The sequence below is a fragment of the Camelus ferus genome, chromosome 8, assembly GCF_009834535.1.
Source record: "Camelus ferus isolate YT-003-E chromosome 8, BCGSAC_Cfer_1.0, whole genome shotgun sequence".
In the NCBI taxonomy this organism is placed as follows: Eukaryota; Metazoa; Chordata; class Mammalia; order Artiodactyla; family Camelidae; genus Camelus; species Camelus ferus.
The window spans coordinates 57,620,343-57,646,386 of record NC_045703.1 but is presented as its reverse complement, the minus strand read 5'-3'; the positions used below and the strand labels follow the sequence as shown (position 1 = coordinate 57,646,386).

General features: G+C 36.5%; 1 protein-coding gene and 1 pseudogene across 1 annotated transcript in view; both read right to left on the bottom strand.

The window, feature by feature from the left end:
* Positions 1-717: 717 nt before the first annotated feature.
* The window catches only part of ADGB (androglobin), a 147,584-nt gene continuing 122,257 nt past the window's right edge, over positions 718-26,044 (bottom strand). The window contains exons 30-37 of the mRNA XM_032485112.1: positions 22,459-22,631; positions 16,386-16,562; positions 15,557-15,656; positions 14,672-14,674; positions 13,577-13,798; positions 10,103-10,193; positions 7,415-7,598; positions 718-2,269 (exon numbers count right to left, since the gene is read on the bottom strand). Coding sequence (XP_032341003.1) covers positions 2,084-2,269; positions 7,415-7,598; positions 10,103-10,193; positions 13,577-13,798; positions 14,672-14,674; positions 15,557-15,656; positions 16,386-16,562; positions 22,459-22,631 — 1,136 coding nt within the window. The 3' untranslated portion in view covers positions 718-2,083. The remainder of the gene's footprint in view (positions 2,270-7,414; positions 7,599-10,102; positions 10,194-13,576; positions 13,799-14,671; positions 14,675-15,556; positions 15,657-16,385; positions 16,563-22,458; positions 22,632-26,044) is intronic.
* On the bottom strand, positions 18,764-21,192 carry LOC102522314 (annotated as a pseudogene).

The following is a 26,044-nucleotide window of genomic DNA, read 5'->3' as shown; positions in this document are numbered from 1 at the left end:
TTCTTCTTTCTTTCTTTCTTCTCTTTCTTCTCTTTGCTTTCTTTCTTTTTCTCTTCTTTCTTTCTTTCGTTCTTTCTTTCTTTCTTTCTTTCTTCTTTCTTTCATTTCTTCTTCTTCTCTTTCTTTGCTTTCTTTCTTCTTTTTTTTCTTTCTTTGCTTTCTTTCTTTCTTCGTAACGGTCCTTATGCGGATCCTTTACCTTGAAATGTGAGCAACCACAGCTGCAGACCCCAATACAGTACATATCAAGTAATTCAACTTTTTCTTGTAATGTCATGACTTTTCTCTGTTTCTTGGGATCACTTCCAGCATCACTAGTGACATTTCATATGGTCCTATGGTGTCATTCAAAGTTTACAGTATTGCACTGAACACAGTGAAAAATACTCAAGAACCACGAGATCATTTTTTACTGCAATATGAAGTTTACTGGAGCGACTACTGCTCGGGTGGAGATGATTAGCATCACATGGCATTTTATACAGACTCTTATAACACTTGCACTCACTGTACAAGCAACAGGAGGGGCTGCAAAATTATTATATACTATAGATAATTTTATGCCATTATGATTTAATACTACATTTTTATGTTTGTTTACATTTCTCTTGACTGCAAATGGCATCATGCATAACCTGCAAGTGTTTATTTTGGTAAATTTTAACTTTGATTTGTAACATTTCATGGTAGTAAAGGATAAAATAGATTAGCATTGGCATGTATTTTATGCATTCATGACATATCTAACTTTTCCTTTTTTTTAATTTCCAGGTTACATGGTTCATCTGTGAGTTTTTCAAATTGCTGCAAATCTGCAAAAATTTTTCCAATGTATTTATTGAAAAATATGTGTGTATAAGTGGACCTGTACAGTTCAAATCTGTGTTTTTTGAGGGTCGACTACACTTAATATCCTGATACAAACACACACACACACATTTTCAAGTAGATAGCTTGTATGGTAAAAAAAATCTAAAAACAAAAGTAAGTATTCATCAATAGAGAATTAGTTGGATAGATTATGGAATATTGGTGCCATGGAATATTGCACAGCAATTAAAAATAAATTACTTTTGACTAGAAGAGACTTTGTATTGTTTGGTGAGAAAAATTAAGATACAGTGAAGTATGTATAACAAAATGTCAATATGTAAAATAAGCCATGATATAAAATCCTGATGTATAATTATATGAGATGAGTGAAAAATATCCATACTAGGTTGTTACTATGAATTATTTGAGGTGGGGTAGGTCACAGAGTTGTGAAGGAACATGCAGGCAAAGAGTAATAGAGAAAAAATTGCATTGAAATAAATGAAAAAAGTAAAATCATCTGTCAAAGTGAAACAGCTTTGACTGGTTCAGAAAGTCTATGGGTGTTTTTATCTGAGAAAGTTATGAATTGGAAATGTGCTTTTGATAAAGTCAATTTCCTACTGCATATCTCAGTTAATCCACTCGCGGTATTTTTTTCTTTTTAACTAGCATGAAAGAGCATGTTCTATGTCACAAAAAATACTGCTGATACATATAGCGAAGGATGTACGTGATCAGCTTGTCTGCCTGGGTTGTCCTGACTCAGGTCAGGATTCAGGCTTCCAGCAATTTGAGTGTGTGCTTAACTCATGGTAGTTCTTGACTGTTGAGCTGGGTGTCTCGATGGTTCCTATTTTTTTTTTTTTAAAGCACAGGTCTAAAGCATACTTTTAAAAATATTTTAAAGCCTTTAAAGTTAGAGACAAAATTTCTTTGAAGAACAATAGCTCTTTTTCTCGAATTTTTCAAAGACAATCTGTTGGTTCACTCGCGATCCTATTTTCATTACTAACTGAAAATGAAGCCATTCAGATGGAGACACGTAAAGTTTATTACATTCTAAATATGTGGAGGCTATTTTTATTGAAATTAGAAAATTCTATACTCAAATGATAGCTTTCTGGGAAAAACTAGTACATGAACATTAAAGCACAGAAACTATTTCTAAGGTAGAAAAACGTCTATTTTCAATTGGCCTAAAACCTTGTTTTTCTCAAAGTTACAGGTGATTAGAAATAGATCCTCTTCTATTGGGGGTATCCCCTGGTTACTTTTTCATTCCTTTCTTTTTTTTCTGTGTGTCCGGGGCCGGGACCTTCTTTTCGGGCTCCACGCGGCTGACGGCTTCCTCGGCGGCCAGAGCCTCCAAGCGGAGGCGCTCAGCGTCCAGCCGCTTGTTCCGGTACTCCTCCCGGACGCTGAGGATCTTCTGCCGGGCTTCGTCTACGGAGTCCTAGTCCAAAAGAAAGCCCCAGGAGAATAAGCTCCACTGGTAAGGCCTTATTATGGCTCCAGAAAAAGCTGCAATCCTTTTATCCTTTGCTCACGCCAATAGATTCATTTGAGAAATTAACGAAGAAAGATGAAAATCAGGTTAAAGTCTGAATGCGTAAAACGTGAGATGCCCGCTAAGGGCACATGAGATAAGAAAGAGCAAGATGAAGCAAGAAATAAGCAGAGATTTTTGGCAGAGCAACTATCTGCTTTAAACAAGTTCAGATATAATCTGTATAAAACACAGTGTCTCTCACTGTAACTGCTCAGTAAATTATTAGTTCCTCACACAAATTCCAGCCCTGACAAAATACGTCTGAGCTGTACTTGAAGACCTTCTGAATAATGTCACCTAAATCGATTGGTTATCTTTGTTATTGTCAATTTGCTTTTCATTTTCACTTCAGAAAAAACTGTTTTCCTCAAGGACACTGATGATCTACACGCATCTAAATCCAAGCTCATTTCTTAGATCTGTTCTTACTTAACCACCTTCTCCTTCCTGACTTCAGTTGGTTTCCTGGACATCACACCCTCTTCATTTTTCTTCTACTTCATTATCTGCTCCTTGTCAGTTGCCTTTGCTGATTTCTTCTTTTCTGCTTCATCTCTTAATGAGGAAGTGGCCACATCTCAGATCTCAGGCCTCTTCCCTTGAGGTAGATACGATCTATGGTTTTACTTTCCATTTATACACTGATGGGTCCCCAGCCCAGATCTCGCTCCCAAATTCCATAAGCATATGTCTAACTTTCATTCACTGTTTCCACATGACTAATAGATATATAGTAATGTCTGTTTAAATACAATAGATATATTAAAAAATGTCCCAATTGAAATCTTATCTTTCCTCCTAAACCATCAGATTTGATGGCACTCAGTCCTTTCAACTGTTTTAAGCCAAAACTTAAGAGTATTTCTTGACTCCTCTCTTGTAATAAATACACCAACAATCCATCAGGAAATCCTCGTAACTCTACTTTCAAAATATATCTAGGATGCAATAATTTCTCAACACCTCCACCCCACCATCTTGGAGTGAACCCCCCTCCCGTGCTCACTGCAGTGGTCTTCTCACAGAACTCTTTTCTTCTATGTGTCTCCTTGTGTGCTTACCTGTTCTCCACATGATATCCAGAGGGGACCTTCTCACACATAAGTCAAATCATTACTCCTCTGCTCTTTAGAATCCATGCATAGTTCCACATTTTTCTCAGAATAAAAGCTGAAGTCTTGACAGTGGCCTTCACAGTCCTACATGGTTACCTTCTCCGTCAGCCTCTCCCCACTTCCTCTCTGATCTCTTCTTACACTCGTCTACTCCTTGCTCACTCTGCTCCAGTGGCACCGGCCTCCTTGCTGTCCTTCTGACGCAATGAGTATGCTCTTTCCCTAGGGCCTCTGCACTAGCCAGCTCTTCTGAATCATTGTATTGTGATTCTGCTCTACTCTGTTTTTCTCGATTCTGGTCCCTTTCTATCACCTTATACAATATTTATGGATTATGTTTGTATTTGACCATCTATTTGCTCACCAGAATCCAAGCTCCACAAGGGTAGGGGTTTATCTCTTTTGTTCGTGCCTAGGACAGTCCCTGATACAAACATGCACAGAAATATTTGCTGGGTAAATAAACTGTAGAGATGGGAAGTGTCAGAAAATTATAAACAGGTAAATAATGTTTATATTTTTGAAAAGAAGAATAATTTTTCAAACTGTAGACAAGAATACTTACTGTCAGTTTCAGGCACCATTCTAGAAATGGGTTATGAAATGGCTTCTCTAAAAACATGTCTGCAAGTAAGGCAGTGATTATTAAGTGCTAATGTAAGTTTACTAGGAGGCCATGGCTTCCTAATTTCATTTGCATTTCTGATAGTAAGGGCAAAATTATGGTTCAACTTCTTGATTGTTGTTGATTTACTACTATTACTCAGAAATAATATAATGGAATAGAAAGGATTAATGAACTGATGCTAGCTGGAAGAGAAGCTTCTAGAAATGACTGTTCTGTTTTCATCACTGATGTCTTTAGAAATTTTGTCATGGTTTTGCAACTTGCATGGCTTTGGTTGAGATGGTGGAACAGCTGGATGTCAGCATCAGACTCCCCAAAGTTTTTGATGAAAGAAAAGTACTGTATCTACCACAATAAAACTGCTTTTACTAAACCAGTTGCACAAGTACAAGATGATAGCAGTGACATATTTTAAAAACAGAGAAAGAGAGAGATCGCACCATCTTAAGGGTTTAGTGTAAAGTAAGTTTAATGTATGTCAGTGATCTTTTGAAGATTAGTGTGTTCTCACCTGATAGTAAGTATGGTACTGATCGTGCTTCTCTTAAGGTAGCTTCAATAAAAACTAGGGTGTTTATCTGTACCTCACACTTAAAGAATGGGGTCTAAATTCAAAACTGTCCCAGTTAATATTTATTCCCTGCTTCCTCTCCATCTACTGCATTTACTTGTGTATTAAACACAAAACACATGATGGGTAATCCTGAAATTCCCTTTTGTCTTACAATATTTTCATTTAAACTATTTTCTACCTGATAAATTGAATCTATATAATTTTAATATTCATTTATTGATTCACTGATTCCTTGATGAAGCAAATTTCTTTGAAATAAACATCCTTTCCAGGCTCCAAGGACACAAGAGTGAATCAAAACAAAGTCTGTTTATGTAAGGTCTCTATTCTAGTGGAGGTAGATTTTAAAATGTATGCATATTTAATATATATCTATAATATACATACATTTCCATGTTAAACCAGTACATGAATATATATATATATATATATATAGGATAAGTGTTTTAAGGAAAATAAAAAGGCCAGGAATGGGTGTACACATTTTCAATGGTGTTAATCTTGGAAGGGTAGGTGGAGAAGACCTCTCTCATGAAGTGACAATAGATAAGAGACCTCATAAAGTAAAGCTGTACACCATTTGGCTCTCTCGGGGAAGGATGTTCCAGGAAGGAGCAGAAGCAAGATCAAAGGCCCAGAAGTGGGTACACACTTGACTGTTAGAAGGAAGGTGAAATCAGTTTGGAAAAACCAAAAGGCTCAAAGCAGGTGGAATGGCAGAGGAAAGGATGAGAGAGGAAAGTGGGCACTAGACTTTGCAGTGCTCTAGACATTTAATAAAGATCTCGGCTTTTTTCATAGCGAAATGTGAAGCCATTAGAGGAGTGAAATGAGCCCACCCTCCATTTTAAAGCTGTACTATGATAACCACTACTGCAATTCACGAAACATTTCCAGTCCCCCTCCAGGTACGTGCTGGCGTGGCACTCCGTATTAGTCAGCTAGGGCCGCCGTAACAATGTGCCACAAACTGGATGGGTTAAACAGTATAACTTTATTGTTATTGATACTAGATGTTTGAAATCAAGGTGTCAGCAGGGTTTATTCCTTCACAGAAATTGTATGTGTCCATGAAAATCGATTTGACCAATGAAATGTGAATATAAAATATAAACATGATGAGAAGGACCCTCACCTGGACTCACTGAACATGTGAACGAGTGAACATGTAGCTGGAGTGAGAAACACTCTTTCATTGTTATAATCCAGGGATTGGTAAACTAAGGACTCTGAAACAAAGCTGGCTCATTGCCTCCAGATGTTCTAAATAAAGTTTTATTGGAACACATTTAGGTATCATCACTGACTAATTTTGTGTTAACAGCAGCAGAGTTGAGTAGATTCAACTTACTGCCTGCAAAGGCAAAAATGTTTATTATTTGGTCCTTTACAAGAAAAAAGTTTGTCAACCCCTGTCTTAAGCCACTGAGACAATGGGTTTTTTTTGCAAGCACAGGATAGACTAGTTTGTCCTGACTGATAACAATCATTGTGGCTCCTGAGCAGAGACTTTGTAGAGGACGAGGTGAAAGCAGTGAGCTCAGCCAGGGGGCTGCTGCAGGACTCTGAATGGAAGACCAGGACTGGTCTGGACTAGGGTGGCTGGGACAGAGAGAATGGAAGGTGGCTGAAATTTGGATATGTTTTCAAGGTGATGATGACAAGTTTTGGTGATGGATTAGACGTAAAGAATGATAAGTTAAGGATGTTTTCAAGGTTTCTGCTCTGAGCAACTGAGAGGGTGCCATCACTGTTTACCAGGCTGGAGAACATTGGTGGAGGGATGTGTTTGAGCTGAAAGAAGAAAGAGGGCAAGAATGATAGTATTTGGATTTGGAGAGGTTTGATTAGAGGTACCTACTGGACAAACAAGAAGAGATGACACATAGACATGTTCCTCAGATTGGCCAAAACTAGGAATGACACGGAGAACCCAATATCCCTGTAGATAAAATGTTTAGAAAGTCCTGTAGCCCTCAGTGTCTTTGGGAGTGTGTATGTGTGTTTGTGTGTTGTAGGGAAGAAGGAGGAAAAAATAAATCTTCATCCTCCATAGTGGAAGTCATCTGTGTACATTTATTAAATTCCCCATTTCTAGTATGATGATACTTCTATTTTTAATTTAGCTTGATCTTTCACAGTACAGAAATCTCTATTTTTTTGTTTTTGGACCATGTCTAAATAAAGCACCTCTACCCCTCTGCTGGGATGGAGGAATGACAGTCATCTGGCTACAAAAAGTTGAGGTGTAACCTGCAATTTCTAACTGCTTCCAAAATAGCTTTATACCAGCGAAACTCAGTGATTAATTTTTTCTTCCTCCCACTTCACCTTCATTTCTTAATGTGGCTGGTGTCATCAATTTCTGAACCTGTGGGAGATTCTGTGGAGCAAATTAGGTTAGGAGTTTTTCTACTGCCAGCTAGGATTTAGCTACCACAAGTCTGTCAATGTGATCTACCTCTGACTTCAACTTCACAAATACTTTGCTGTGGTCTTCTCTCCTGTTCTCTCCATTCTGTGGATAGATTTCCAATATTGTATGCAAAAGAGGTTTTAGGAAGCGAGTAAATTAGATGTGTATAAACAATTTTGCCAGTTTTCTGAGAAGTTGGGAACTAATGTTTTCAAGACTTCTTTCTACCCAGTTATGATATAATTCTGTGATATCTTTTTAATATTACAAAATAATTTGTCAGCTGTGATCCATGTCTATGTACTTTGAGACTCACCCGCATTTCCTTGTACATCTCCAGAACTTTATCCCTTAATTTAATCCTTTCTTCTTGGTCAATATCTCGAATGCTGAGGATTCTGGTCCTATACTGTCGGAACTGATGGACCTCCTCTGCCTTCTGCATTGCTTGCAGCTGACTCAGTTCTTCCGTTCGCAACAGAGGCTTGGTTTCTGTTTTACTTGATATAGAAACATCAAAAGAGATACATAAATCATTTGGGAAATTCTGGAATGAACTTTAGCATTCAAATAATTTAAAAACATATCAACATACCTAAGAATAAATCTAACCAAGGAGGTGAAAGAATTATACACAGAAAACTATAAACCATTGATAAAGGAAATTAAAGAAGACTTGAAAAAAGTGGAAAGATATCCCATGCTCCTGGATTGGAAGAATCAATATTGTTATAATGGTCACACTGCCCAAGGCAATCTACAGATTTAATGCAATCCCTATCAAATTACCCAGGACATATTTCATAGAACTAGAACAAATCATAATAAAATTTATATGGAACCACAAAAGACCTAGAATTGCCAAAGCATTACAGAAGAAAAAGAAAGAGGCTAGAGGAATAACTCTCCCAGACTTCAGACAATACTATAGAGCTACAGTCATCAAGGCAGCATGGTATTGGTACAAAAACAGACATATAGACCAATGGAACAGAATAGAGAGCCCAGAAATGAACCCACAAACTTTTGGTCAACTAATCTTCAACAAAGGAGGCAAGAATATACAATGGAATAAAGACAGTCTCTTCAGCAAATGGTGTTGGGAAAACTGGACAGCACATGTAAAACAATGAAGCTAGAACACTCCCTTACACCATATACAAAAATAAACTCAAAATGGATCAAAGACTTAAACATAAGACAAGATACAATAAACCTCCTAGAAGAAAATATAGGCAAAATATTATCTGACATACATCTCAAAAATGTTCTCCTAGAATAGTCTATTCAAGCAATAGAAATAAAAGCAAGAATAAACAAATGGGACCTAATGAAACTTACAAGCTTCTGCACAGCAAAGGAAACTATAAGTAAAACAAAATGACAACCTGCAGAATGGGAGAAAATTTTAGCAAATAATAAACCTGACAAAGGCTTGATCTCCAGAATATATAAGCAGCTCATACGACTTAACAAGAAAGAAACAAACAACCCAATCCAAAAATGGGCAGAGGACCTAAGCAAGTAATTCTCCAAGAAAGACATACAAATGATCAAAAGGCACATGAAAAAATGCTCAATATCACTAAGTATCAGAGAAATACAAATCAAAACTACAATGAGGTTATCACCTCACACCAGTCAGAATAGCCATCATTCAAAAGTCCACAAATGACAAATACTGGAGAGGCTGTGGAGAAAAGGGAACCTTCCTACACTGCTGGTAGGAATGCAGTTTGGTGCAGCTACTGTGGAAAACAGTATGGAGATTCCTCAAAAGACTAGGAATAGACTTACCATATGACCCAGGAATCCCACTCCTGGGCATATATTCAGAAGGAACCCTACTTCAAAATGACACCTGCACCCCAATGTTAATAGCAGCACTATTTACAATAGCCAAGACTTGGAAACAGCCTAAATGTTCATCACCAGATGACTGGATAAAGAAGAAGTGGTATATTTATACAATGGAATACTATTCGGCCATAAAAACTGACAACATAACGCCATTTGAAGCAACATGGATGTTCCTGGAGAATGTCATTCTAAGTGAAGTAATCCAGAAAGAGAAAGAAAAATACCATATGAGATCACTCATATGTGGAATTAAAAAAAAAAAAAAAGAACATAAATACAAAGCAGAAACAGACTCATAGACATAGAATACAAACATGTGGTTACCAAGAGGGTGGGGTGTGGAAAGGGACAGACTGGGATTTCAAAATGTAGAATAGATAAACAAGATTATACTGTATAGCACAGGGAAATATATACAAGATCTTGTGGTAACTCACAGAGAAAAAATGTAACAATGAATATATTATATGTTCATGTATAACTGAAAAATTGTGCTCTGCACTGGAATTTGACACAACATTGTAAAATGTCTATAACTCAATAAAAAAAGGAAAAAAAACCAAAAAAAAGTATCAGCAGGGTGCTGATCTGGATCGAATCAAATATTAGGAACAGAAGGAATAAACCATTATTTTTACATGGGCTATACTCCATTTATTAAGTCACTAATATTTTTGGAAATTATTTTAGGAAAATACCAGCAAAATTAGATGTGCTATTTGAAGAGGTGTATTGGTATTCGAAACTATGAGAATATTTTGCAGTTTTTTCCTTTTTAATATATGAAGCTAAATAGGTTTAAAAATGTATGCTTGAATAACTCTCAATTAATTTTATTGTTTAGTTCTTAAGAAAATTCAATCTAATCAAACCATGGCAGCTGGTATGTCGGGAATTTTCTGCAGCTAAACTCACCTTAACCAGGCTACAAATTAAATCTTTACCGAAAACATTTATATGCTTTTATAATTGACTTAATAAAACATTTGCTAAATTTGAGATGTAACTCATATACTTCTAAAAACCTAAATACACTGAAAATATATTAAGCATTTAATTTCAGACTTTCAGTTGTTTAGCAACTGCTTATTGACAATCCAAAATTCTATGAACACAAATGTTAATCATGTTTATTAAAACTTACCGTACATATTGACTTAAGTCTACACATTGTAGTTTTTTTCGAATAAGTTGTGGAGACATTTCCAAAATTGTTGGGGATCGCGATTGAGGCCCTGTTTCAAAACAAAAAGTGCCAGGCTTTCAAAAAAAATCAACAATAACTAACTAAATGATTGTATATTTCATTTATATTGAAAATATTTTGCACTTCCCTTATTTAATATGATTTTCATGTTATTTAATGACTATGTTGAAATATGACTATATTTCAGATTTATCCTCTCGTTGGTATTACTATACTACCAGTTAAATGAAGGAGATGACAATGGGTATAGAAAAAATGAATATGGTCTATAAAAGAGAGTAATAAAATGACTCTAATTTACTTAAGTGAAAACAGAGACCAAAAAAGATCATACTTTGTTATAAAATTTTATTCTAAACAAGTTAAATAATCAAATATTTAAAGTTTGGTCTATCTGTGAAAGCTGTACTAAGCACTGTGGGGGTGGGATATAAAAATGTTTTGATACACAGTATCCTACCTCCAAAAAACTTTTAGTCCAGTAAAGTAGGCAATATTACAACAAGTAAACACTGAAAATCAAAGTAACAGGAGCTTTTTACCCCACAGACTCATCTGAACCCACAAGAACAGATCTAAGAAAGAAATTTTAGAGACTAAGATGTTAACCATTCAGCCTTTCCAGACCATTTAATCTGTCTTTTTAAAAAAATATTGAAGTGTCATTTACATACCATACAATTTATTAGTTTTGAAAGTATAACTCAGTACGTTTTAGTAAATTTACAGTTGTGCAACTGACAACTAAATCCTTTCCCAAAACCTTCCCATTATCCAAATGCATACTCTTGTGCCCTCTGCATACCCACCACAAGCCCCAGGCTGTTGATTTGCCTTTCCTGGATAGTTCATGCAAAGCTACAAGGATATACTGCACTGCATAGAGAATATAGCCAATATTTCATAATAACTTTAAATGGAGTATAATCTATAAAATTTTTGAATCCCTGTATTGTATATCTGAAACTACTATTATAAATCAACAATATACCACAATAAAAATAAAGTAAATCTGATAGGAAAAGGTACACTCTTTCAGAATTATGTGAAATTTAATGAAAATGTCTCAAGACTCTAATGGCCAAATGAGTTAAGAAATGAGGATCAGGAGGGTTGAAACTGAATCACAAGCTTCGGTCCCTTATAACACCAGTCTGGGACTCTGGGAAAAAAATGTAATCTATATTATGATTGCAGGGACACTATCCAAGGCAGGTGTGAAGAATCATGATTACACATAATTTTCTCAACTCAAAGATTACTTTGTTAGTAAATAAATAACCAGAATTTTATTTTATTTTTATTTTACAGATCTTTAACTAAATGTGGGGAGAAGTTTGTGTTAAAATAGAGGTCACAGTACGTGGAATAAAAAAATACTAGGGTTTAAGTCCTGATTCTATGCAAACTATTTAAGCTTTCTGCTCTTGGGTGAGTTATTTATGAATTCCTTTGTTTTGAGGCTGAAAACAAGCAGGACCCTTGAGGGGCCTTCTTTGGGACAGACGCCCTACACATGTCCCCCACCTCTTGTTTGTAGAAAAGCTTTGCTTCTGAGGCCTTCCCTGAGTTCCAAAGGACAAATTTAATCAGAGAAGTGAGAAAATGCAAAAAAAAAAAAAAAAAGAAAACAGCCAAGTAAGACAAAATAATAATAGCACAGCCTAAATTGACTATATTTCAGTTAAACACACACAAACACACACACACACACATACACACACACACACACACACACACACACACACACAAAGAACCTTTAGTTCCTCCTCAAGGGCTATAGATAATATCCGGAGCCATGTCCTTAAGTTATTTTGCAGATACTAAAACCCCCGCCAGGTGGAAGAGTTAACTGCATGATAATCACAAGCACAGAGACCCCAGACGGACTGGAACCAGAAAGTTGATGATATTAACTCCTGAAATACTACCCTGTTACCTCAAAACCAACCAATCAGAAGAATGTCCATGATCTGGTCAGGCAGCCCACAACTCTCACCTCTAATGCTGCCTTGAGAAACCCTTCCCTGAAAGCCACTGGGGAGTTTGCATCTTTGAGCATAAGCTGCCTATTTTCCTTGCTTAGCCCCATGTTGGGCAGCTTGCAATAAACACTGTACTTTTCTTCACCACAATCCAGTATCAATAGATTGGCTTTGCTGTGCAATGGGCGAGCCGACCCAAGTTGGTTTGGTAACAAGGCAGAGGTAACAGTATATGCTTTTTCCAGTTTACAGAGGCTCAAATGAGATGATTATGCCAAAACACTTTACAAATTCAATATTAATCTTAAATGTTAGGTATTATTCTAGTAAGTTTTAGTGCTGTTGTTATATGTGATTATCTATCAAATGAACGTTGACTTTCAAAATGCTGGTTCAAAGATATCAGAATCTTTGGTTAGTATGGTAAAAGAGCCCTTTGAATTTTGGAATTTTCCTCTTCACTGTGAAAATCACTCAAGAGCATGTTTTAGCCATAAACAAGTTTTAATTTTAAAATTCTCAGACTGGTTTAGCAACTTTGAGAACCACAGTTGGCATTTCTAAGGGTGCTTTCTTCCAAAATATCTTTCTTTCCTGAATTCTGAATAAGCAGAGAAAGAAAAAGTAAGAATTTTCCATTGAAAGACATATCGTTGGGATGTAGCTTGGTGTGAGAGGCAAATGGGCCATGATCATGGAACCTTCGGCCGAACCCTTCAGCATCCCTCAGTCACAGTTACACTTGTCCAACTCAGGGATGAGCAGTGGATGCAGGCTCCTTGTGGGCAGCCCAGTTTATTCTTTCCTAATGTATCAATCAGATGACTCACATAGCCCACCAGTGACAGACAGTCCAGGAGTTGCTTAGGGAAAACTGTCCCTCATGGAAGCCAGGAATGTCAAAAGACATTTCTCTATACTATTTACCATATAGGAGTTAGGTTCATTTTAGTAAATAAATACAAATCCCATAGTATACAGAAATGAACCAATCAGTGTGGCTTGGGCACCACTGAAAATCGCTGTTTTCCAACATTTTAGAAACCAAGTATTTGAAATTTGTTGTCAAAGATGTAGCATACTATAGATAAAACAAAAAGGATCTGTGTTTAGTGACAATTGTGTATGTGATCACTGCAATTTTATTTTTAGTATTTGTAGACAAAGAAAACTATATGAATATATAACTGCTCCTTAAAATTAAACAAGAAAACATTTGCCCACTTTTATCTTTAGGTTAGGTATTTAGTAATCAGGTCCTTGAGCAGATTCCAACTCTGATAATCAAAATGAAGACCTATGAATCCTATTATATACATATTTTTCTACGTTTAATCCTGGCCATCACATATGTTTAATTTCATATCTGTTCCAGAATTTTCATTTCAAAATATGCATTCATCTTATCAATAAGAGCAATACTTACTGATATTTTCCTTCCGCATGCCCTGCTCACGCTCCTCCTTAGGGAAGGAGGATGGGGATGATCCTCCACTATCGCTGCTGGTAGGTTTTGCCAGATCCTTCAAGCTCTTGCTCAGCTGCCACTTCTTCCACAGCGTGCTCCCTGAGGGTATGGTCTCTTTGCTGTCTAAACTCATGGGACTCTTTGTGTCTGACTCTCTTATGACACTTGAAGATGTTTCTACTACAACATGACACAGGCATTACTGAAAAGAACTTGTGTTCTATGAAATCACGTGCAAAAATAGCAAGACGTATGGAGTACATACTGAATGAGTCCAAATATGTAAAGTTCAAGAACAGGAAAAATTAATTCATGATGATAGAGATCAACTAACGGTTACTTTGAAGAAGGAAATGGCTGGGAAGAGGAATGAGGAAGACTACTGGGATGTATTAAGTATATATCTTGATCTGAATGGTGGCTACTGAGTATACACATATGCGAAAATACATCAAGCTATACAATTAACATTTGTGCCTTTACTACATTTTGTATGATAAGGTCAGCCTTCTCTGAGCTCTGTCCTCCACCAGGCTTTGTCCTTGGCTTGTAATGAATCCCAGTTTTAGCAAAGAATCCTGCTAAACTAATTTACTGAGAATTGTTCCATCTTTGATATTCAGTTAAGCTCCTCTTCCCCAACCCTGATATTTAATCAAATTTCTTTTGTCTGACCCTTGATACCTAACCAAATTCCTGTAAGTAATTTTCTATCCAGTCCTTGTCTATCGGCTATAAATCCCCACTTGTCTGTTGTTTTCAGAGTTGAGTTCAATCTCTCTCCTACTGCAATAGTCTTGAATAAAATCTTCCTTTCCATTTTTAACAAGTGTTCAGGGCAATACATTTTCTTTTACATATAATTTAATACAACATTTAAAAAATTAATAATAAAATCTAGATCCCAAAGAACAAGAGCTGCATTCTTTCACCTTTGTATTCCTAAGATTACATTAGACTCTTCCAATTAGAGGAGTACTTTAGGAGTTAAAAAGATTTCAAATCCCAACTTTGTCACTTTTTAGATGTGTGATTTCAAAAGAGTAAGGTGACTCTCTGAGCTTTGGTCTCTGAGTCTGTAAAATGGGAATAGTAATGTTTACTTCATAGCTGCTGTAGGTTAAAGTGAGACAATAAATATAAAGGACTGAGCAATGCCCATCCCAGAATAACAGGATGAGGGTGATATTTGTGGTTTATACACTTAATATGAAAAGTTAAGGGACATTACTTTTATAACATTTATTGAGTTACACTCTTGAAGATGTCAAAGTGGAAAAGCATGATTTGGGATGTGAATGCCTTCAGCCTCCCTGGGCAGCTCAATGTGGTGATAGATGGAGCAGCCAAGTGTTTGTGAGAAGACACTGGGGTGATGGGGGGCTCTGTCTGCACTTTGGCTCTGTCTCTGGGTAGTTTGTGAATTTAGCAAGTTATTCTGGGCCTGTGCCTTTATTGTTCAGTTGGAAATAATATATATCAGTGGATTGGTGTGCATATCAGGTGAAATAATTAGTATTTCACAGTTCCAGGCCCAAAGGCAAATCGCTCAATGACAGTAGTTAGCTTTGTCATTGTGACACTTAGTGTTACTACTGATGGCTATTGTGATTAGAAAGGTGCCAGATTTATAGCTATAAACCTGCCTTCAAGTTCATGTACTGCTGCCTTCTAACTAGGCTGCATCCTTATTTCTGGTTTCATCTTTTCTTAAATGGGGAAAGTCATATCTACTTGGGAAAAAAGTGAACCCCTGCTTGGTAAAAAGAAAACACTCCAGAATACATTCTCTTACAGGATTATCTGTGACTTTTTACAATCCTATAAGAAAATAGATTCTGAAAGTTTTCTTTTTACCGAGCTTGACTTGCTGACTTGCTTTTGAGAAGTGCAAATAACAGTTCCGTGCTTGGGGCATCTGGGGCAGGGTCCACTGACCTTCTCCGGCTTTGGTTTGGCTCTCAGACATGGGCACACTCTCAGCATCAGGCATTTTCTTAATGAACCGGCTGAGATAGTGGAGACGAGCCTGGGCAGCCTGAGAGACAGAAGTTATCAACACACAGCACAGAGAACACTGGCTTGGTGGCACTCAAAAGGCACAGGAAAATGTGAATGAACCAGGCCAACTCTTATTAACTATCAAAGAAACTCAAATTCTGAACCACCCATGACTTTGCCAGTTAGTTTTGAGAACTAATGAAGAAGTAGTCCTAAAACTAATACTCTGAACATGCTACTTTCCATCTGGCTGCTCCTGAACCTTTGTCATCTGCATCAGTAACCCTCAGCTGGGGGCATGAAACCCATATAAATGATAATGTTTCACTGTGGCAATGATTCTGATATAAAATAGAGAGAGGCGGAACCATGACGTCTGTGTATTCCACAGGGCAGCACATGCTTTTTCTCTATCTAAGGCTGTTCAAAGTACATGAAAGCACACATCAAACATTTTTATGCTTTCTTGGTTGGGAGTGTTAAGGATGGACAGCGTTAGTCCCAGGTGATGTGCGAGACCAAGGTGACCTACAGTTTGGACCGGTAAGTGGCACTGTTGTGTGCTTTGCTTTTGCCAATCATCTGGGTTTCCAGAGAATAATATTTCACAATGTGTCTGAATGTGGTCTTAATATTTGGTTAGTTGGTGTCTGACAACATTCCAGATATTTCCTAAGGGAAAGACTATGTAATTTTTACCAACATGGCTCTTCCTTCAGACTATCCCCAGAAATGAAAAAAGGACAATTTTCCAAACTCAGATGACCTTGATTGACCTTCCAGGCTCAGTCATCTCCCAGGCTTGCTTCATGGCTCGGATTTCGTCTGCTCGTTCTGTGTCTTTTTTCACTTCAAAAAGGTCTGCTTCGTTGTGTTCAGTGACCAACCTCAAAATCCAGTAGGGTTTATTTGGGTCTTCTGGTTGTGGGTGAGCAGTGGACATCTGACAAAATAAAGTAAAAATCTTTGGGTCCCATGTTCTCCTCCTTTCAAAAGGGTCTAGATTTGACCCTAGGAGCCATAATTTCACTAGTAAGTATTTTACTCAAGAGAAATGAGAACATATATTCACAAAAATACTTGGAAAAGAACATTTATTATAGCCCCATTGATAATAGCCAGAAAGGGGAGAAAATATAAGTATCTATAAACTGATGAATGGATAAACAAATTGTAACATGTCCACACATCGAATACTACTTGACATTAAAAATAATTACTAATGCACACCACAGTGTGGTTGAATTTCAGAGACAGACGTTAAATTGAAATAAAGAAGTTGAGCACAAAAGACTCCTTCATGTATGATTCACTTGTATGACATTCCAGAACAGGCAACACTTGCTCGAGGGTGAGATGTGAGGATGACAGAATCCACTACAAAGAGGTTTAAGGGAATTTCTAAACTTATGGAAATGGTCTGTAATCTATACCTTGACAGAGATGTGGGTTACAGGGTGAATGCACTTGTCAAAACTTACTGAATTGTACATTTAAGATGGTTGCATTTCACTCTATGCAAATTTCACCTCAAAACTATAAATAAAAATAATTCTGAATTACACTTAGGCTCACTCATACCATCTCTTCACATAAATGAGGACAGGAATATAGTTGATCATTACCAAGTTTGGATATATTTGATATATACTCATTATGAGAGTTCATATTTTGATGTCTTCTAGAATCACTTTCACGGACTTTGGACTGGGAGCAGATCCACCTAGGACTTGAAAATGTCTAGCTAAGTGAGGCTCTTTGGTAGCAAACTGCTAGGGTAGAGAGCTTGAGTCTGATGTGGTTACTAGCTCTTTACGTAAGATTGAGACAATGTCAATTATCCATGTTACATAGTACAGATGGGAAAGCAGAGATGGGGGACATTGAATAAAATTTTCACATGCAGTTTGGTTTTAATGTTACCAAAAGAATTTCCTAGCTTTCTATAATATTCTCTTATTATTCTGATGAAATCTTAAATCTCACAATTGGAAATTCTTTTATTTCTTTCTTTTAAAATATAGTACATAAGCTTTTGTCTTCTTTTATATTGCCTGATAAATGAGTTTATCAGAAAATTCTCTGGGATCAAGGTTTTTTTTTAATTGAAGATAGTCAGTTACAATGTGTCAGTTTCTGGTGTACAGCACAATGTCCCAGTCATGCATATACATACATATATTCATTTTCATACTCTTTTTCATTAAAGGTTATTATAAGATATAGAATACAGTTCCCTGTGCTATACAGAAGAGATGGTTTTTTAAATATATATTTATATATAGTCTAGCTAGCATTTGCAAATCTCAAAGGATAAATTTGGAATCAAGTTTTGATTAGGGAAGGGAACACGATGAAGGACTCAGGGAGGGCCACATGTCTTACAAGAAATTATGGATTGAATTAAACTTATTGGTTTTAAATTTGAGTAGTTTTTGTTGTTAATGATAGGACTATTCCGTCCACAAATTCAAATAGTAGATTTTATAAAATAAATGGTAAACTGGAGATACATCTGGAAAAGTTACCACACAGCATTATCTTGATGTTTCAAGGGAAAAAAAGTGGTTGATTGGAACTTCATCTATGTTTTTGAACCAAACAATGCTGAAATAAACATACTGTGAATAGAAAACTGTATCTGGTTCTTTCATATTCCAAATGTAATTGTAATCTGATAAAGATCATTCCATTTTTCTGTATTTGTTTAGAAGGTATTACACTAAAAGGCAGTATTTGGATTGTAGAATGTAGCCAGTGAGAACATATGTAAATTTAAAAAGAAATTAGCTTTTCTATATGAAATAAAATCAATGATCAAATAAATTCAACATGATTATGGTGACTAAAGCAAAAATACAAAGTACAATATGATAGTTTTCAGGTTTCTGTTTGGCATATATGTTAATAAATTTTCAAACATGAAGTAATGTAATACTGATTGCTACTAAAAGCCAACTAGCACAATAAGACTCCTAAAGCTTAGTTCACTATTAATGTCATAAAACCCAATTCCCATATGAATTCTGTAACCAAACATACCCTTTGCGTTTCACAAGATGGTCCAAACATTGTCTGTTTCAGGATTCCCTAGAATTCATGAGTATTTCAAAGTTATCTCATACTGAATCCCACAATTCCTTATTAAATTCTGCATATCTTCTGAACAGGCTTTCTTCTCAATTTTAAAAAGAACAGAAGGCCTTCATTCATGTCAGTTTTTAGTTTTATCCAATCATTAGTTTTTTGCAGAATTTTTTGTTGTTGTTGACAATAGTTTTGCAAGTTTTTTTCGTTTTTTTCTTCATTTCTTTCTTTGTACTTCAACCCTTTTAACTGCGGCTTATCCAGCTTCTCATTTCAACTTTCATCTAGAGGTATGTTTTCACACATTACAGGATTGAATCTAAAATAGGTGTCAGGAAGTAACCAATCATCAATTATCACCTGGGTTCTTCTGTATCTGTAGCACTGTTGGTAACATTAGACAGTTTGGTTCTCAAGTTCATGTTTATCATGGTGTTTCTCACATCACTCTCATAATGTCTAACGCCCAAGGATACTAGGCAATCTAATGGGATGTCTGGTCAAAGACATCTACACTCATGCATTGCTAGTGCTGAGGGGTTATTCAGAAGCAAACCTCAGTCTTAATGAATATCATTTCCCATATGTTACTCCAGGCTACTTTGTATACTTTGCACAGTAGCCTGGAGAAGCAGATGTGGCTCTAATGGCCTGACCCAGTTTCTATTCAACCAGTAATAGTTAATTCCAGGAAATTGACCATAATTTCTGAACACAAATCTGTTGGCATCATCCCTCTATCTACCATGGTACTTACTGCAGCTACCTTAAGACTTGTGGGATTTCTTGCTGTTTCTATAATTAGTGTGCAGCTCATTCTATCCCTAAGAATATTTCCCCAAGTCTGACCATCCTAAAATGCATGGCTCCAACTCATTTTGATGAGTTCCAACAATGACATTTTGTGAAAACAGATATCATCCTAATTTTTAATAAAATTTCCTCACATCAATCCAAGGGCGCAGGAAAAAAATCCCAACGTGAAAGCTAATATGGCACCTGGGGTTACACCGCAAATACAGTCAAAGAGCTGAGGAACTGGCTTCTGAGCGAGTTCAACTAATTTCCACCACATCTGAAGAGCAACCATTGTCCTTGTTCTTCCATCATCAATTGTGCGAATAGGATTCCTCTTCCTTTTGCTGGATTCATGCAGCCTAATTAAGGCCAACATTTCTCTTGCTGTAGCCTGAAGAATGCCAGCCTTAATTTGTCTCAGTCATAAAAATATGCAATGTCTTTTCTTGGCAGCCACTCCTTTTCCCTCAGGAAATTTCTGGAGATGAAAAGTCATTTCTTCAATCCTATTAATGCAGAGCTTTGGGTCAGTTATTCTTAATGCTTGAACTAATGCCCGGGTTCTGTCATCAATACTCACCTTGGCAATCCTTCCTTGTTGAAGAGATAAATGTTTTCTTCCTTCCTTTCATTTTTGTCTTTGCTAATAACCTGCTCAGCTTTAACTGCCTCTTCCTGTTCTTTTTGACTGAATCATATTTTACTTTGGGAACAAGTCCACCAACAGAATTGCCTACTAAAGCTCGTACACCTTCAGTGGGATGAGAAAGAAAGTTAGCAGTACGATGTTTAAAAGAAACTAGAAGGACCTTAGGTGACCCACTGGGGACTTGCAGGCTTGTCCACAGAATAAAAAGAAGATTCCGAGCCTCGCTTCTTGGTCAGGACACCAGTATCTGGAGAACTGCATTTTCCCTTCTTCGATATTTCTATTTTCAATTTCTGATTTATCCTGGAAATGTTTATTTTCCCTCTTCTGAGACAGTTTTTTTCCCCTCACATTTGAAGTATGAATGAATATAATTTGATAAAAAGTAGAATGACTCTCCAAATTTTGTGGTTAAACCATTTGTGTTATGAAAAGGTCTTGTTTACTATTTCTTCATTTTGTCTTGATCTTTACCATGACTTCTCTTCTCTGCTGATGTAACACTATATTTTTTCAGAGATTTGATGGTTCGTTTAATGTTTTTCTGGTTTAACCAGCCACTATCTGATACTTTTCTTAATATTTGAGGAGTTGGCTTAAATGGAGCTAAACATGAAATCATTTCATTCTAATTGGCAAAAATAGTCTTTGAAACAAAGTTCAAGGATGACATATGAATGTCTACTTTTCTAAGTCCCTTAAGAGCAGAAGTTTGAAATTCCTATACGTAAACCATGATTACTTGGAAAGCAACAGTGCTGCTTCAAGTATGTGCTTCACTTTTGGTCTGTTTACATTTTACTTTGCTTATAGGAAACCCTCTCTGTAGATGGATGTGGCTTATCCTCCAATAACGTTTGGGTGAGCACTGGAAATGCAACTGCTTGCTTCTCCACTTTCCCCAAAGACCCTTTGCATTACAGGATGCAGACTGAAACTGCTTCTGTAGCAGTGGCAACTTGCCTCTCCCTGGCATTGACTTTGGACTGGAACTGGCCTGCATCAGCTGAGTTTTCAACACAAACAGAAGAGCAGCAGTCTGGGCACCACACCCTTAGTTCTCTTCTGCCACCAGTGGAAGTTGAATTAAGCTTATTTACTTCTCAATGTTTCCAAGGGTATACTCCAACAACAGGAAATTAAATCTTGGAAATGCTAGAGGACAGGTTTTTCCATACTGTAGTAAGGCGAAATCGAGACATCATCTCCTAATATGTTAATTTTTCTTTAGTATCTATTTTGCTAGTGCTACCAGCATCTTGCTTAGTTAATCAAGTTGGGAGCTAGCCTTTGAATTCCTTCTTGCTCCTTATCATGCATTTTAGATCAATAACTACATACCACATTTGTTTCCTAGATAGTTCTTTATTTGTCCTCTTCTTCCCTTCTTTGATTTGTATCTGATACAGCTTGTATTCTTTTGCCTGGATTATGACAGTGCTTTCTTGAACGGTTTTTCCATCTCTAGTCATTTCCCCTTTAATTCCATACCCTTATAAGTTATCAGGTTATCTGAAATATAAATCTGATCATATCTATACACTTTTTAAAGCCCCCACCTCTCACCTCTCAGCCCTGTATAGCCTAAGTTGTGAACACAAATGATGGTGGGGAAGGGTATGGTTCAGTGGCAGAGTGTGTGCTTAGCATGCACGAGGTCCTGGGTTCAATCCTCAGTACCTCCATTAAAAATAACTCTTACCCCTAATCATTGAGATTACCTAACTGGACCTGAAAAAAATCTGGAATCAGGACCTTTGCCTTGAAGATAGAGTCCCAGCCGCCTTTTTTTCCCCCCAGCCTTCTAAACAGGCTTAAAGGCTCCCCTCTATTTGACCCTTATTTACCTTTCCTGACTCATATCTCATACTTTAGTGATTCAAAGAACCAGATTGTGTTGGATTTTGCCTCAGCATTTCTTTATTCATTGACTTAGTACAAGACTCCTCTAGGCAGAGGCTAAAAGTGGTACTTTCTAATATATCTAACATTACAACTCTCTGTTTATCTTCAGTCTCCTCCATTACTAAGAATTCTTTGAAGGTAGGGACTGCATAATATTAATATTGGAACCCCAAGTCCCCAGAACATTGTCTTAAGTATTAAAAGCTCAATTAATGCTTTTTGATACTAAACTAGGAAGACTCCTTACAGAAGTTGTCCAAGGAGTGTTCTTAAGGTATCCAGATAATTGCTGGAAACAGGGAGATGGAATTTTTCACTTTTTCCAGAAACGAGATGGCCAAAAAGGGACCCAATGAACCTAAATTTAAGTGACTCCAATAAGAAAAAGCACCGTACCCACCTGAGGCTCAAATCGAGGTGCTTGTTTTTCTTTGGCTGTCTTTTCTTTCTCCGAAGACTTTTCTTTGCCTTTCCTTGTTATTCTGGAAGTTCCTGAAGATTTCTGTCCCTCACTAATAGTGTGGGAATCTGGGCTTCCCAAGGTAATTAATTCCTCATGTTTCTCTCCATGAGCTAGAAAAACATAAAAAAAGGAAACCAGTGAGTCATGATACAACATTAAAATCACGTCATATAAGAAAAAGAGAAGAAAGTGAAAGAAAAATGTTAGTCTAATGCATTTGATTTTCTTTTTTTAAACAAGCAAACAAACAGACCTTTAATAAAGATCTGTGTGACTCTCTTTTATACAATTGAGAAATAATTCACATACCATAAGTATAAGTCAGTGGGTTTTGGTATATTCGTGAAGTTATGTAATGATCACTACTATTTAATTTGTTTCCGGTCTGGATGCATTCAGTTCATTTTCTTGCCTAATTACCTTGGCTGTTACCTCCAGTATGATATTGAATTGATTCATCTCTGCTTTACATTTGTTACTCTCTTCTTTCTGCCTACTTTAGGCTTAGTTTGTTTTTTCTTTTCTAGTTTTCTAGATTTTTAAGGTGGAAGGTTAAGTTATTGATTTGAGATCTTTGTTCATTTTAAATGTAAGCATTTATAGCTATAAATTTTCCTCTTAGCACTGCTTTCATTGCATCTCGTAAGTCTTGGTATGTTGTTAATTGTTTTCCATTCATCTCCATGTATTTCTTAATTTCTTTCATGGTGCACTTTATTTCTTCAGGTGGATATAAATTACTGCCTAGTGTCATTTTATTTCAGCATGAGTGACTTCCTTCAGTATCTCTCATAGGGCAGGTTTGTTGGTGACAAACTTTTTCAGCTTTTTTTTTTTTTTCTCTGGGAATGAGGCTTTGGAAGAGATTCAGTTCCATTTTCCTATACCAGGAATATAGGCTGTTAGTTTTCAAGGCTCCTACTGAGCTGAAGACCAGGGGATGAGACTGGGGCAAATAAAAATGCCATGAAACTCACTGTTCTTAAAGAGAGATGGCTGTTTTATTGAATAAAGCCTTTGTTAATTTCCAGAGTTCTGAAAAGTTGATTCTGGTCATCTCGTCAGTTTTTTCATTGTTTTTACAGAGGAGTTAATTTTTTGAATCTTTTTTCTGCTATTTCCATTGATGTCCTCCTGGATTTCTTTTCTTATTTGAAACTCCTGAGTTATCTGTGCATGCAGTTTGTCTGGGGCAGAGTTCTGAGAGAATGGAGAATTCACATAGGCCAGGTCTCTCACAGTTGCCTAGAGACATTGTCATAAGAGTATGAAATATCAAAAAGCTCTGTGGAGGAAGGTGAGATTCCATTCTAAGCTGCTCAGCTCCTGAGTGTGAGGAGCTGGCAAAGTAAAAAGTGATTTAACTTGTGAGCAGAAAAATGAAAATAATGAGACCACAGAAAACAAAGTAAGGTTACTTAAATGAGAGAAGAATGAGGCATAAGGGTGGAAATGATAAGCCACAGAAATTGAATCAAGAGAAGAAGGAAGAAGAAAGGAAGACAAAGATGTTTATAGGAAGCCACACAGTAAAATCACCTTTTATCAGAAACCCAGGATAGAATGTAAGGAGGCTACAAAAGACATGTTTCTCTTTGGTTCTTTGATATCCTTTGTAACCAAAAATTTTGAGGTTGAGGAAACACTAGTTGCACAGAAATGAGAGCCCATGTATTTCAATGCTGCCTTCCTCCAGAGCCTCCTCACGCTGCCTCTGCTCCATACAGGTGGTGCAGTACAGCTCTCTGTCTTAAGCCCAGTATGAGTTAACTGGGCGTAAACAGTCTCAGTGGCCACAGCTACCACCTCAGCTTCTTGCCCCAGTAAAATCCGGGTCCCAGAGATCGCAATGCCAGCAAAGTCAGGAGTTAGCTAGAATTTAGAGCTCTATTTGTGGCCAGTGCTATATAATAGAACCTCATAAAAACTCAGAGTAGAGGAACTCATAGTATGTATTCATTATCAGATTGTCTAACTTTAATATGTAAAGCTTTATCTGTATGTGTTGGGAGCGTATGCATCAGTAAGATGCAAGAATAAATATCCTACTAGCTCAAAAATTGTGAAAAATGTGACCCCCTCATTGCATATTCATGTATTTAGAAGAACTCTAGAGAAAATGACCTTTGGAATAAAGTAATATACCCCTTTCAGAGAGGAAGTGCTCAGGGAGCATTTGCTGGAAAGACCTTTAGCATAATGCCTTTAGGTTTCCTCTGACATTATCTTACATGTATCCAGAATACAGCAGACAGAAATCTTCAGTGGATAATAAAACTTACAAAAACTACAGAATGTGTAATTTTTATTTTACGATTAAAATTCAGTGCTTAGGTTTATAACATAATTTCTAAACTAGAAAACTTGTTTAGAACAAAGTAGACATTTACCAAGTACAATCACACTTGATGAATATAAACAGGAAAAGCATACATATACATATATATATACACATATATACATATGAATATATAAGTATATATAGTAAATATAAATAGTATCTACAACGTGTGGTTTCTTCAAAGACTCTGAAAGGATAAATCATGAATGAATGTACTGTACCTAAGAAGCAGCAGCAATATAATATTTATTAGTTAAGGAAATAATGTTATAATCCTGCTAATAAAATTATCAATGGGACTTGAAATCAAATACTTTTGAGAATGATAAAGTTTATTTATTTATTTATTTTTTTGCAAATAGATTAGAACTTCAAATGTGCAGGCCAGTAACATAAACAAAATGAACTTCATTCCATTGTATATTCTTGCCTCCTTTGTCAAAGATTAGTTGACCAAAAGTTTGTGGGTTCATTTCTGGGCTCTCTGTTCTGTTCCATTGGTCTATATGTCTGTTTTTGTACCAATACCATGCTGCCTTGATGACTGTAGCTCTATAGTATTGTCTGAAGTCTGGGAGAGTTATTCCTCTAGCCTCTTACTTTTTCTTCTGTAATGCTTTGGCAATTCTAGGTCTTTTGTGGTTCCATATAAATTTTATTATGATTTGTTCTAGTTCTGTGAAATATGTCCTGGGTAATTTGATAGGGATTGCATTAAATCTGTAGATTGCCCTGGGCAGTGTGACCATTTTAACAATATTGATTCTTCCAATCCAAGAGCTGTAATATCTTTCCATTTTTTAAAGTCTTCTTTAATTTCCTTCATTAATGGTTTATAGTTTTCTGTGTATAATTCTTTCACCTCCTTGGTTAGATTTATTCCCAGATATTTTATTACTTTGGGTGCTATTTTAAAGGGGATTGTTTCTTTACTTTCTCTTCAGCAAATGGTGTTGGGAAAACTGGACAGCAGCATGTAAATCAGTGAAGCTAGAACACTCCCTTACACCATATACAAAAATCAATTCAAAATGGATCAAAAACTTAAACATAAGACAAGATACAATAAACCTCCTAGAGGAAAACATAGGCAAAACATTATGTGACATACATCTCAAAAATGTTCTCCTAGGGCAGTCTACTCAAGCAATAGAAATAAAAGCAAGAATAAACAAATGGGAC